The 14,440-nt window shown below is 38.0% G+C and overlaps 1 protein-coding gene across 1 annotated transcript in view; it reads left to right on the top strand.

Moving 5' to 3' along the window:
* The window catches only part of LOC145294148 (uncharacterized), a 273,376-nt gene that overhangs the window by 33,293 nt on the left and 225,643 nt on the right, over positions 1-14,440 (top strand). Inside the window, exons 4-6 of the mRNA XM_080141253.1 lie at positions 67-176; positions 2,018-2,137; positions 3,462-3,538. Coding sequence (XP_079997379.1) covers positions 67-176; positions 2,018-2,137; positions 3,462-3,538 — 307 coding nt within the window. The remainder of the gene's footprint in view (positions 1-66; positions 177-2,017; positions 2,138-3,461; positions 3,539-14,440) is intronic.

The raw sequence follows: 14,440 nt of genomic DNA, 5'->3' as shown, positions 1-14,440 counted from the left end.
TTCTCCAACAAATGTGTTTATGCTGTATGAATCAACTAACAAATGTTTTATTTGATTTTTGTTTAGTTGAACGCGTCCTTTTATACCCGAAATACCAACATCGGGTTATTACTTTACTGCAGTATGTGAAGAAATATAATTGCTACTTTGTGCTTGATAAAGACTTTATTGTAAAGGTATGTATTGACTGTTATATAATAATGATGATCTAATGTTTAAAAGAGATAGTTGTAGTAGTTTCATGACAGGTGTAGGTTTTCGTATATATAGACGCAATTTCTTGCATTATGTTTTGTTGTAGTTCGGTTAACGTAAACAGGCTTATCCAGACTCGCATATTGATATACAGGCAATTAGCACATAACTGAAAATGGCACTTGTAGCCGGCTGATTTTCGCCCCTCTTCATTGACAAATGAGTTTCAGAATAAAATGTCATAACAAGACGTCAGAACCTGTTCTCGTTACTTGACAGAAGTGACAAGTCGAGATGGTACTCCAAAATACCACATTCTGTTAATAGCAAAAGCTTTCTTTATATTCCAATGTTCCAGTTAGTGGAACTATTTGTGTTTTCTTTGGAAAAAGGTGATCCTTTACTAATTCAAGTCAGATACACCCAGATCCAAACAACTCCACTAAACCTAACCAAATGGCTATCTTCATCTTGAAACTCTCCAACCAACCATCTAACCAGGAAATAGTCCGTTAACAGTAGTTTCTCATTTAATATATAAAGAAAATTTCATCGGATTTTTTAATTTAGACTTAAATGACATTACATCTGACAAATCGATATTTGTTTCTAATTAGCGATTTGTTTTTATTATTGCAGTATTTTCATTAAACTAAATATATAAAAATACGGCATCTGATCTGTGCTTTAGAACTAAATAGCATTACATTTGACAAAGCGATATTTAATTCTGACTAACCATTTCGTCCTTTTTATTAGTGTAGAATATTCATTACTCTAAAAAATTGTAACTAACGTCAATTTTTTTCTGGAAATACATTCCAGCTAATAAGATTATTATAATGGAGATAAAATCTTAAATAAAAACCTAAAAGCTCAAAATATAAAGGAGATAAAATAGGAGCTATCTCTGTTTCATCTCTCATATAAATAAAACTATATGACAATTTTCTGTGTTTTTGTGTATATGTATGTTAGTCACTTATGCATGACTTATACATAATAACTATTTTTTAATTAAAAAATTTAAACTAAAATAGTTTTACTGAATCCCGGGTAATACACAGTTTACCATCCTATCCATGCTGATAATTGCCAATGGTTTTCTTTGAAATTAGAGTGAGAATATTGTCAAGATTCAAGATTCCAGTACACTAGTATATTCTTCCAGTTGATATTTGGATACTGATCATTGGTCTTTTCATGTAGTGGTTCAATAATATTCCAAATAAAATAAATGTACTTTCTGTCTATTCAACAATGTTGATTTGTAGCTATCGATCTCTGAAGAACTCTCAAACATGGCTTAAGAATTCGCATAGATATACACTAAATTCATTATGTTAAGAAATCTAGAAGATCAGTAATGTTAAAAATAATGATCAATGTATAAAAACAAGAATGACAATTTACTTTGATATTACCATGGGATACTTAGATTTATCAGACCCTTCAAAACATGTAGGCCTCTGTATTTTATACTATTAAAAATTATTTTTTAAGATATAATATTATATATAGAGATGATTGCTTAGCTATAATAAGGAACTTAACAAATTTAAAACTTACAAAATGTTATTATAACAAAAATTATACATAAAAATAAAAAAATTTGAAATAGTAAAATGATATTTTTTTTATTACATTTTCACCCCAAACAATGTTATCATAGCAAAAATTATTATATATAAACTTAAAAAGTATTTAAAAAATAAAACAATAGATCCTTCAGTTAATATTTACTATATAAAACACGAGTTTCGCTTTTTTTAAGTATATTTCATGCGTTCAGTTTGTTAACTTTTATGTTGTATTATTTTAGATATTAAATAAAGACTTTGAAGAGGTGTATGCCATGGACTCTGAGACAATTGGAGCTTCTTTCATGGTATTCAATTCTGTTACTGATGAACTTTTCACAGGAGGGGTGGGAGGGACCAAGGTAAGTAATAATAACTTTTGTTTCTCCACAATTTGTATTAGTTCAACATATTTCACAGATAACACAAGCCCTGCAAGCAATAGACCCATGACAAAAGATAATTGAATTAATCAAGTTTGGATTTTTTTTACAAATCAGCTTCTTTTCTGGCTTATGTTTTTTACAAACTCGTTCAGTTTTAAGTCGAACCAATTGAATGAAAGCAGTTAATTTTCATTTTCGTTTCTCTGTATATATATATATATATATATATATATATATATATATATATATATATATATATATATATATATATATATATATATATATATATGTATATATATGTATGCATATATATATATATATATATATATATATACAGAGAAACGAAAAAATATATACATATATATATATATGTATATATATATATATGTATATATGCAAATGGATATAAGAAACAAAAACAGAGAAACACTCAAAGTAACAAACAGACGACAAAAAGTAGACAAATGGGGAAAAAAAAAAAAAAAAAAAAAAAACAGAAAAATATAAAAGCAAAGAAACAGAAAACAATTATTAAATATTATTGAACTGGTGTTCATGGTGAGCGATGGTATGTCCTTACGTGTGAGATGTAACACTTCTCCTGCTACCGGTCACTATTTATGGCTTAATTAGCCAATCATATTCTTGTGAGGAAGAATTCGGATGTACTCATAAAACAAAAACAGAAATAAAGATGCACAAAAACAAACAAACAAACGAACAAACAAATAGAAAATCCAAATGAAAACAAACAAAACCCAATGAAAATATAATAATAATACGATCTTATTTTTTCTTTAATTCCCATTTAATTTGGCATTTCCTTTTGCAAATGACATTCAATTTGTGTTGAAAGTTTTGAATTCTCATCAGTAACAGAATCGGCAACAAACCCTAAATATGCAGCATCGTCAGCAGAGAAACACAATCAAATTATATCACCAGATTTCTGTTCCAACCGATGAAGACAAGTGAGCGATAGACCCTACTACACAGGACTTTCTTAACAGCTTGGGTCTGGTAATAAAGCGTCGCACGAAAACCATCGTGAATTGACTTGTCTTCACGAACACATTTTAATCACCACTATACGTGGAAGCGCCTTAAGCCTGTTCTTAGCTTGCCGATCCAGAAAAACAGCCAACGAAACTTTCTCATATTTGCATATTGGTTTGAAAAAACGACATTTTATTAATTATAAAACCAATCTTTATTTCTATAGTGATAAAATTATTTTAAATTTTAATTTAACTAAATTCATAGTTCTTAAATTGTTTGTGCTTTTTTCTTACCTTTCTAGATTTGGCAATTCCATAAGATGTCTGCAGAAATGTTTACTGAAATCAAGCACCTCTCAAACTACAGACTCACACAAAAGTAATGCTTTCAACATTTTTTTCTCCTATACTCTCTCTCTCTCTCTCTCTCTCTCTCTCTCTCTCTCTCTCTCTCTCTCTCTCTCTCTCTCTCTCCCCCTTTTGGAGTGACACATTATTTTCATTTATTTTTATATAGTTCTATCTGAAAGGCTCACAGGGTTGCAATCAGGCGATTTGGAGATGGGGATATATTGGAATTGGTGACATCAGTCACTTCTGTCTGGGAAGTACAGAGCTGAGTTCTGTTGCAAAACGTATGACATTCCACAGCGATACTCTTCACCCCACACTTGACAACAGTAGACAGAAACTCAGTATAATCATCTAAATTGAATCTGAATTCAAAACTTCAACATTATGTGACCTTCACTGGAAACACCTAAAGATCATTGCGGTTTGAGAGAACTTAATCTTCATGATATGCGAGACTTCATGTGGATTGTTGTCTAAACACCTGTTGTCCAGTGTATTGTGCATCTATGTTCTGGCAGAATTTATTTCTTAATTCTTCAAAACGCAAATTTGCTATTATAGATAACTAACGTTGTATGGTCGTGAAATATGCTTAAATATATTTTAATTTATCCAGATTTCGTATATATTATTATAGTCAATTCTCTATCGATTATTTCATATTATATTGTACCCAATATATAGTCGTGATTTCAAAAGTAAAATAAACTAACATTAATGTAAAAATGTATAGATTTGCTCATGTGTAGAAGAGCAGTTTAAGCTGACTTATGCTTGCCAAGTTTTTATTCCTTTCAATTTTGCCCTTTAACAGCTAATTTTGACCCCTAAGCAATTATTCGTACTTGGTAAAGACCTATAAAAAACTGTCCATAAAATGCAATCATTTGACCCACCTTGTGTCGCTCTATGATATTTCGTCTTGGAGGAGATACAGTTTGAAAAAAAATGAAGACAGTCTGACAGACAGACTGACAGGAGTTTTATAAATAAGATTACATTTGAACTGGTCAAACGGTTTTCAAATCGCTTTGATTATACAGAATGAAATATTGAGTTTGTAGGATGCAACAGATCAATAACAATATATGAGATCAGACCAGGTTTTTTGTATTATAAAGATACTAGCAGGATCTATGAATATTTCACAGCAATGTTTCTCATCTGTTGTATATTGCTGCCATGCTTATAAAATATTTCCATTCTATGGACGTCTGGTGGGACCTCATAATATTATTGTACCATACTTTGACAGAACAGATACTACATTTTGAGCCTAACCAAGAGTTCAAAAGTGTATTTTAGTTTGTATTTTGACGCAAGTAATTTTTTTTTTTGCATTTAATTTTTAATAATTGAGCAATCACATCTTTTAAAATATGGATGAAAGGTGATAACGTACATACAGACATGAAGTTGCTTTAGCTTATTATTATATGGATTATATAAGTAAATAATTTCAAACCCGACACAATATTTGTAGAGTAAATGTTTCGTTTTTAACGGTTGGATTAGATATATTCTGCGCTAAATAAAAGGATGATAATTATCGACGGCGTAGTAACATAGGAAATTCACAAAGAGAGAAATGAAATGTAGACAGAATGAGAACCTGCATTGAAGAGCAGAGACCTTTTAAAGCCAGGATGAAACGGAAGAAAATGATATGAGAAGGATGAGGTGATAGTGACACATCTAAAAATAAAAATTACAAGTACTTCCATGAAATGTGCGCCGATGAACTTATGGCACTTGTATCCCCTCAACGAAAATACCTCCAATCCCAACCAACTAGCAGCAAAATCGTACCCCTTCACTTTAGCGATCGCTAGATGCCGGAAAAATGTTCTACTCTGATAACATTTTTCCTCAGACCGTTTGTCTTTAGAATTCTTTTCTTGCCTCCTGTTTTCCAAACTGTGCCAACATGTTGAGATTTAAATTTCATGTGAAAAAATCTTGCTGCCCGAATCCCCATTTAGGCTGTCCCTTCATACGGCTGTTCTTTTTTTTTTTTTAAGACAATAGTTCCTTACGTCGCAGTGGCAGTATGCCTTGTTTAGGGGTGAATAAAAGTTAAAAAAATATTTTTTAAAGGAGAAAATAAACAAATTCAAATAATCAGATGAGTTAAATTAATAAATTGACAATATATTTGGTAGAACTATGAGGAACTGACCAATCAGATGGGACTACACTCTGCTACCAATCAATCAGAAACCAGAATCACTCCATAAAATATACCGAATATTTTAGAATTCCTGCACATAACTTTTCATTTTCAAACGGGAAGGAACTCTGCTCTTTGTCTGCAAGCATTTACAATTCAAAACTTCTTCGGATTGGTTACCTACCGGAAACTGTTGTTCATCTTTGTCTGCTTTTAAAATTCCAAACTTCTTTGGATCCATACTGCCATTTTGTTTGGAATAACATTTCTCTTTTTTTCTGAAACTAAAATGGTTTACAACAAAAACATTTTTGAAGCAAAATAATATACATCTCATATAAATATAGATTTTGTTCATTTGACCATTTTTTTTAACATAATAACTCCATTGCAGAATTGACCTCATTTCGAAATATCAGAGATTTTTACTTTTAGAAATAAAAAGAAAATATATTGCATTAATAGCAAATAATAGTGATGGGACGATTTCTAATATTTTTACCAATTCCAATGCAGTTACGAATTCTATACTAAATTGCCGATTCTGATTCTCTATAAATCTCTAAATATTTAACTATAGAGTCATTATTTTTTTCATGATTATCATAAAAATACATGTGCAGATATTTTGTTGAATGAAAACATACATCTGGCGGGGGATGAGATATCGATTTTAGTTTTACTGATAATTTTAAATCAAAAATATTTATTTTTTATCATTACTATCAGCAGTGAAAGAGTTTGCTTTAAATAAAATCAAATAAAAAAGATAATTAAAAGAATCGTTTTTGGCATCGGAAAATATGCGCACATTTTTCTGATACCAATACCTCAAAGTTTCGATGTTTTTGATTCCCAATTCCGATTAATCGTCCAAACATTAGTAAATAATAAATTCCCAACAAATAAAGCAAATGCCATGACCGGAAATCGAAACCTAAACCTTGAGATCTTCAGTCTAAATTTTTATTGAATGATATATTTGGACTTTCTTATAAATAGAGCTTAAAAGATTACCTCAATAAAATAATTATAATCTTTATATGACGTCATAGATTTATGATTTAGGTCATGTTTCGAAACATGAATTAAAAAATAAGTGAATAGGTAAACTATTGGAAACTATTTTAATAGTTTAAAACAATTTTGCTTTGTGTACTGCATGTACTTTAACTACGAATTGTATGTATTAATATTGTAACATGGCCATTACACTCGAACCGTGTTGTTACATTTCAACCTCTCAGACCCACACGTTGTCTGGCATCATCACAGGAACAAACAAACAAGGAAGAACATAATATGACTAAGCATCTTTTTTAGGTGAATACAAAAAGCATTTATTTCAATAATTTCCAACAACGTACTTCTCTGTGTTTCAAAATATCACTCACGTGTCGAACGTCTGTCAAGATGCCCTTTATTGTTGCCTTTTCACTTTTTTTGACCATGCAGCATATTTTCTCTCTCACTCCATACAAGTCAAAACACGTCCGATCACTTCCTTTGCTCGACTATGTACCATATTTTTTTCTGCTATTTTTCTCCTTCTTTCCATGACGTCAGCATCTGCACACTTGCTTTATTTGCATACGTGCTTTAAATGCGGCTTCTGCTGCTTTTCTTGTTCTATCGATGCTCCATTAGAATAATAGCACACTGCTTCATTACAATGTAATCCTCCTGTTACATGAAAGGGATGTCACCTTCTCATGTAAGTAAGAAGGCATGCTAGATAAGTGAAAATGATATTAGGAAAAGGCTAGAATCGAACCCCGTAGGCAAGTGTTAAAAATAATAGTGGAAATTGGAATCTTAAGGATTTCAGTGCATTGTTAATTCTATTATATAGCTAAATATCGTTTATTTAAAAAAAAAAAAACGGGAAAAGAGTCGATTGTCCATTCTTTTAGAAATCTGGATATTAAATATGTCAGTTAAAAGAATGGACAATGTGGATTTAAAAAATATTGTTTAAAAATAGGTTAGATATTAAACAATTAGAATTGAGGATTCTTTGTTTGACAAAAGTGTGTTGGACAGACATATATGGATCCACGTGAAAGTAGTCACGTTGGTAAACACACTTCTGACGTCATAAACAAAGAAGATTTCTCAATATATGAACCAAGGGCTCGAAGATAGAGAGTCAGTAGAGACAGAGACAGTAGAGTGAGATGAGAGAGAGTCAGTAGATGAGAATCAGCAGAGATCGAGAGGATAGCCCCTTAGAAGTGAAGGGAGGAGAGTCGAGCATGTAGTTGAAAAGGCGTGAGTTCCCGACATTACAGATCGGCCGGTTGAATAAAGAAACCAACTATGTTTGTAACTGTTGTCTCATGTCGTCATTCCTTACAACAGAAAAGGTAAATGTGTTTTATCATCATCTTGTAACGAACTCTTGCAGAACCCCCTTACAAGTAATGTGCCTCCTCCACCATAAGTGAAGTATCTCTTCCCCTCCTCTGTGTTAAGAACTTGCATCATATCTCCCAGTCCGTATATGAAGTCCCCTCAGTATTGTCATCATTGTTGTAATCCCTGTATTACATGAACCCAGTTATATGTGTCTCTCCCAATATGAACTCCTGTCATCTTTAAATATGTATCCCTATGCAACAATAATGAATAAAGTATTTCCTAAAATTCAGTTGTAAGCTATTAGATGTTAAGAAAAGGTTAGATATAAAACAAGGAGAATCGAGGATTCTTTGTTTTGCCAAAAGTGTGTTGGATGGACATGTGTAAAAAACGTGATATAGTCACGTTGGTTAACAGTACACTTTGGTCATCATAAACAAAGGAGATTTCTTGATATGTTGATTCTGTGGGTTCAAAATTAGGAAGTTAAGCAAAGGAAGGAAAATAGACCATGTAGATCCAAGTTTGAATTCCTGACATCATCATCACCAGCTGAAGAATAAAGAAACCAACTATGTTTGTAACTGTTGTCTCATGTCGTCATTCCTTACAACAGAAAAGGTAAATGTGTTTTATCATCATCTTGTAACGAACTTTGCACAACCCCCTCCCAAGTAATTATGTGCCTCCTCCATCATTAATAATGTATATCCTTCTCTCTATATGTGTTGAGAACAGTTGCATTTGGCAAAGATCAAAGTGTAGCATCTGTTCCGGCAGATGCTGCACTTAAGATAATTTGTACCAGTCAATGGAGGGGAAACCCTCTATACTGGGACAATTATTATTTTTGGTAACCAGAGTGCCCCCTTTTTGCCTACTTTTAGGGGAGCTGGTTTTTACCTCACATTAAAAACGGCCTTGTGCCTAATTTGCTCAGTGGGGGAGCAAATAAACACCATCTGTTCCGGCAGATACTGCAAGCTATGACTAGCTATGACTAGCAAAGACCAGATGTGGGGGTAACCCCACATGCCTGACCTTTAACCAGCTCCCATTTCCCACCTCTCGGGAGCTGGTCCCCTTTTCCCCTTCCCCCTCCCTTCACTCCTCACATTAAAAATCGGCCTTGTGCCTAATTTGCTCGGTGGGGGAGCAAATAAATACCATCTGTTCCGGCAGATACTGCAAGCAAAGACCCTATGTGGGGACAGCCCCAAATATATGACCTTGGTCAATGTAGGGGCAACCCTTCATACCAATTGTCACTATCCAGCTCCCCTACTCCCCGGGGAGTTGGTCCCCATTTCCCTTTCACTCCTCACATTAAAAATCGGCCTTGTGCCTAATTTGCTCGGTGGGGGAGCAAATAAATACCATCTGTTCCGGCAGATGCTGCACTTAAGCTTGTACCAGTCAATGGAGGGGAAACCCTCTATACTGGGACAATTATTATTTTTGGTAACCAGAGTTCCCCCTTTTTGCCTACTTTTAGGGGAGCTGGTTTTTACCTCACATTAAAAACGGCCTTGTGCCTAATTTGCTCAGTGGGGGAGCAAATAAACACCATCTGTTCCGGCAGATGCTGCAAGCTATGACTAGCAAAGACCGGATGTGGGGGCAACCCCACATGCCTGACCATTAACCAGCTCCCATTTCCCACCTCTCGGGAGCTGGTCCCCTTTTTCCCTTCCCCCTCCCTTCACTCCTCACATTAAAAATTGGCCTTGTGCCTAATTTGCTCGGTGGGGGAGAAAATAAATACCATCTGTTCCGGCAGATGCTGCACTTAAGATAATTTGTACCAGTCAATGGAGGGGAAACCCTCTATACTGGGACAATTATTATTTTTGGTAACCAGAGTGCCCCCTTTTTGCCTACTTTTAGGGGAGCTGGTTTTTACCTCACATTAAAAACGGCCTTGTGCCAAATTTGCTCAGTGGGGGAGCAAATAAACACCATCTGTTCCCGCAGATACTGCAAGCTATGACTAGCAAAGACCAGATGTGGGGGAAACCCCACATGTCTGACCTTTAACCAGCTCCCATTTCCCACCTCTCGGGAGCTGGTCCCCTTTTCCCCTTCCCCCTCCCTTCACTCCTCACATTAAAAATTGGCCTTGTGCCTAATTTGCTCGGTGGGGGAGCAAATAAATACCATCTGTTCCCGCAGATACTGCAAGCTATGACTAGCTATGACTAGCAAAGACCAGATGTGGGGGCAACCCCACATGCCTGACCTTTAACCAGCTCCCATTTCCCACCTCTCGGGAGCTGGTCCCCTTTTCCCTTCCCCCTCCCTTCACTCCTCACATTAAAAATTGGCCTTGTGCCTAATTTGCTCGGTGGGGGAGCAAATAAATACCATCTGTTCCGGCAGATACTACAAGCTATGACTAGCTATGACTAGCAAAGACCAGATGTGGGGGCAACCGCACATGCCTGACCTTTAACCAGCTCCCATTTCCCACCTCTCGGGAGCTGGTCCCCCCTTTCCCTTCCCCCTCCCTACACTCCTCACATTAAAAATCGGCCTTGTGCCTAATTTGCTCGGTGGGGGAGCAAATAAATACCATCTGTTCCGGCAGATACTGCAAGCTATGACTAGCTATGACTAGCAAAGACCAGATGTGGGGCAACCCCACATGCCTGACCTTTAACCAGCTCCCATTTCCCACCTCTCGGGAGCTGGTCCCCTTTTTCCCTTCCCCCTCCCTTCACTCCTCACATTAAAAATCGGCCTTGTGCCTAATTTGCTCGGTGGGGGAGCAAATAAATACCATCTGTTCCGGCAGATACTGCAAGCTATGACTAGCTATGACTAGCTATGACTAGCAAAGACCACATGTGGGGGCAACCCCACATGTCTGACCTTTAACCAGCTCCCATTTCCCACCTCTGGGGAGCTGGTCCCCTTTTTCCCTTCCCCCTCCCTTCACTCCTCACATTAAAAATTGGCCTTGTGCCTAATTTGCTCGGTGGGGGAGCAAATAAATACCATCTGTTCCGGCCGATACTGCAAGCTATGACTAGCAAAGACCAGATGTGGGGGCAACCCCCCATGCCTGACCTTTAACCAGCTCCCATTTCCCACCTCTCGGGAGCTGGTCCCCTTTTCCCCTCCCTTCACTCCTCACATTAAAAATTGGCCTTGTGCCTAATTTGCTCGGTGGGGGAGCAAATAAATACCATCTGTTCCCGCAGATACTGCAAGCTATGACTAGCTATGACTAGCAAAGACCAGATGTGGGGGCAACCCCACATGCCTGACCTTTAACCAGCTCCCATTTCCCACTTCTCAGGAGCTGGTCCCCTTTTCCCTTCCCCCTCCCTTCACTCCTCACATTAAAAATTGGCCTTGTGCCTAATTTGCTCGGTGGGGGAGCAAATAAATACCATCTGTTCCGGCAGATACTACAAGCTATGACTAGCTATGACTAGCAAAGACCAGATGTGGGGGCAACTCCACATGCCTGACCTTTAACCAGCTCCCATTTCCCACCTCTCGGGAGCTGGTCCCCCCTTTCCCTTCCCCTCCCTACACTCCTCACATTAAAAATCGGCCTTGTGCCTAATTTGCTCGGTGGGGGAGCAAATAAATACCATCTGTTCCGGCAGATACTGCAAGCTATGACTAGCTATGACTAGCAAAGACCAGATGTGGGGCAACCCCACATGCCTGACCTTTAACCAGCTCCCATTTCCCACCTCTCGGGAGCTGGTCCCCTTTTTCCCTTCCCCCTCCCTTCACTCCTCACATTAAAAATCGGCCTTGTGCCTAATTTGCTCGGTGGGGGAGCAAATAAATACCATCTGTTCCGGCAGATACTGCAAGCTATGACTAGCAAAGACCAGATGTGGGGGCAACCGCACATGCCTGACCTTTAACCAGCTCCTATTTCCCACCTCTTGGGAGCTGGTCCCCTTTTCCCCTTCCCCCTCCCTTCACTCCTCACATTAAAAATTGGCCTTGTGCCTAATTTGCTCGGTGGGGGAGCAAATAAATACCATCTGTTCCGGCAGATACTGCAAGCAAAGACCAGATGTGGGGGAAACCCCACATACCTGACCTTTAACCAGCTCCCATTTCCCACCTCTCGGGAGCTGGTCCCCTTTTTCCCTTCCCCCTCCCTTCACTCCTCACATTAAAAATTGGCCTTGTGCCTAATTTGCTCGGTGGGGGAGCAAATAAATACCATCTGTTCCATCAGATACTGCAAGCTATGACTAGCTATGACTAGCAAAGACCAGATGTGGGGGCAAACCCCATGCCTGACCTTTAACCAGCTCCCATTTCCCACCTCTCGGGAGCTGGTCCCCCTTTTCCCTTCCCCCTCCCTTCACTCCTCACATTAAAAATTGGCCTTGTGCCTAATTTGCTCGGTGGGGGAGTAAATAAATACCATCTGTTCCGGCAGATACTGCAAGCTATGACTAGCTAGGACTAGCTATGACTAGCAAAGACCAGATGTGGGGGCAACCCCACATGTCTGACCTTTAACCAGCTCCCATTTCCCACCTCTTGGGAGCTGGTCCCCTTTTTCCCTTCCCCCTCCCTTCACTCCTCACATTAAAAAGCGGCCTTGTGCCTAATTTGCTCGGTGGGGGAGCAAATAAATACCATCTGTTCCGGCAGATACTGCAAGCTATGACTAGCTAGGACTAGCTATGACTAGCAAAGACCAGATGTGGGGGCAACCCCACATGCCTGACCTTTAACCAGCTCCCATTTCCCACCTCTGGAGAGCTGGTCCCCTTTTTTCCCTTCCCCCTACCTTCACTCCTCACATTAAAAATCGGCCTTGTGCCTAATTTGCTCGGTGGGGGGAGCAAATAAATACCATCTGTTCCGGCAGATACTGCAAGCTATGACTAGCAAAGACCAGATGTGGGGGCAACCCCACATGTCTGACCTTTAACCAGCTCCCATTTTCCACCTCTCGGGAGCTGGTCCCCTTTTCCCCTTCCCCCTCCCTTCACTCCTCACATTAAAAATCGGCCTTGTGCCTAATTTGCTCGGTGGGGGAGCAAATAAATACCATCTGTTCCAGCAGATGCTGCAAGCTATGACTAGCTATGACTAGCAAAGACCAGATGTGGGGGCAACCCCACATGTCTGACCTTTAACCAGTCCCATTTCCCACCTCTCGGGAGCTGGTCCTCTTTTCCCCTTCCCCCTCCCTTCACTCCTCACATTAAAAATCGGCCTTGTGCCTAATTTGCTCGGCGGGGGAGCAAATAAATACCATCTGTTCCGGCAGATGCTGCAAGCTATGACTAGCTATGACTAGCAAAGACCAGATGTGGGGGCAACCCCACATGCCTTACCATTAACCAGCTCCCATTTCCCACCTCTCAGGAGCTGGTCCCCTTTTTCCCTTCCCCCTCCCTTCACTCCTCACATTAAAAATCGGCCTTGTGCCTAATTTGCTCGGTGGGGGAGCAAATAAATACCATCTGTTCTTCAGATGCTGCAGAGCTATGACTAGCAAAGACCAGCTATGACTAGCAAAGACCATATGTGGGGGTAACCCCACATATCTGAACTTGGTCACTGAAGGGGCAACCCTTCATACCAACAGTTTCTAATCCAGCTCCCATTTCCCGTCTCTCGGGAGCTGGTACCCCCTTTCCCTCACCCCTTCCCTCCATCTCCACATTAAAAAACGGCCTTGTACCTAATTTACTCAGTGGGGAAGCAAATAAATAAAAATTGTAGTATCTGTTCTTCAGATGCTGCACTTCCATTTCTTGTTCTCTTTCGGTGGAGGATCAGTCCTTCATAACTGAGACAATTTTTATTTTTGTACCTTTTCTCCACGTTAAAAACCGACCCTGGTGTCTAACTCTGTCCCGTGGGGAGGCATAGTAAATAGGTACATCACCCAATCTGTATAATATAAATGTCTCCCTCATTATCATCGTCATATGTGCTGAGTCCCCGTTAATGTGTCCCTAATATGTACCTCTACGCAACACTCACATCTTAACAAAAATATGTGATCAGAGAGAGCATATATTATATATATATTATATATTTCATATATTTGCCAGTTTAATTCAATTTGAGTTTTATTTTTTAAAAAAAGCAAAAGTATGAAAAGAACGCCATAGAAACAGGCAATAAGAAAAAAGATGTAAAGTTTATAATTTATTTAATTGCATCCAAATAAAAATATACTTCAGGAGTATCACAATGATAAAATCATCATCAAGCGATTTATATAATTATAACGACCTGACTCTGTCACTATTAGCAACACTTCAGTAAATAATATTTATTATAATCATTTAATATACACTAGTAGTAGCTCTGGATTGCCCGCAAAAGTATATTTAAGAAATTTCCAGGGTCTTACCTTTTAATTATTGTTGTTCAGTGCGAAGCAGACCACAT

The sequence above is a fragment of the Euprymna scolopes genome, chromosome 15 (assembly GCF_053919585.1).
Source record: "Euprymna scolopes isolate OS-2025 chromosome 15, ASM5391958v1, whole genome shotgun sequence".
Taxonomy (NCBI): Eukaryota; Metazoa; Mollusca; class Cephalopoda; order Sepiida; family Sepiolidae; genus Euprymna; species Euprymna scolopes.
Note: the sequence above shows the minus strand (reverse complement) of the source record. Positions and strands in the feature narration are given on the sequence as shown.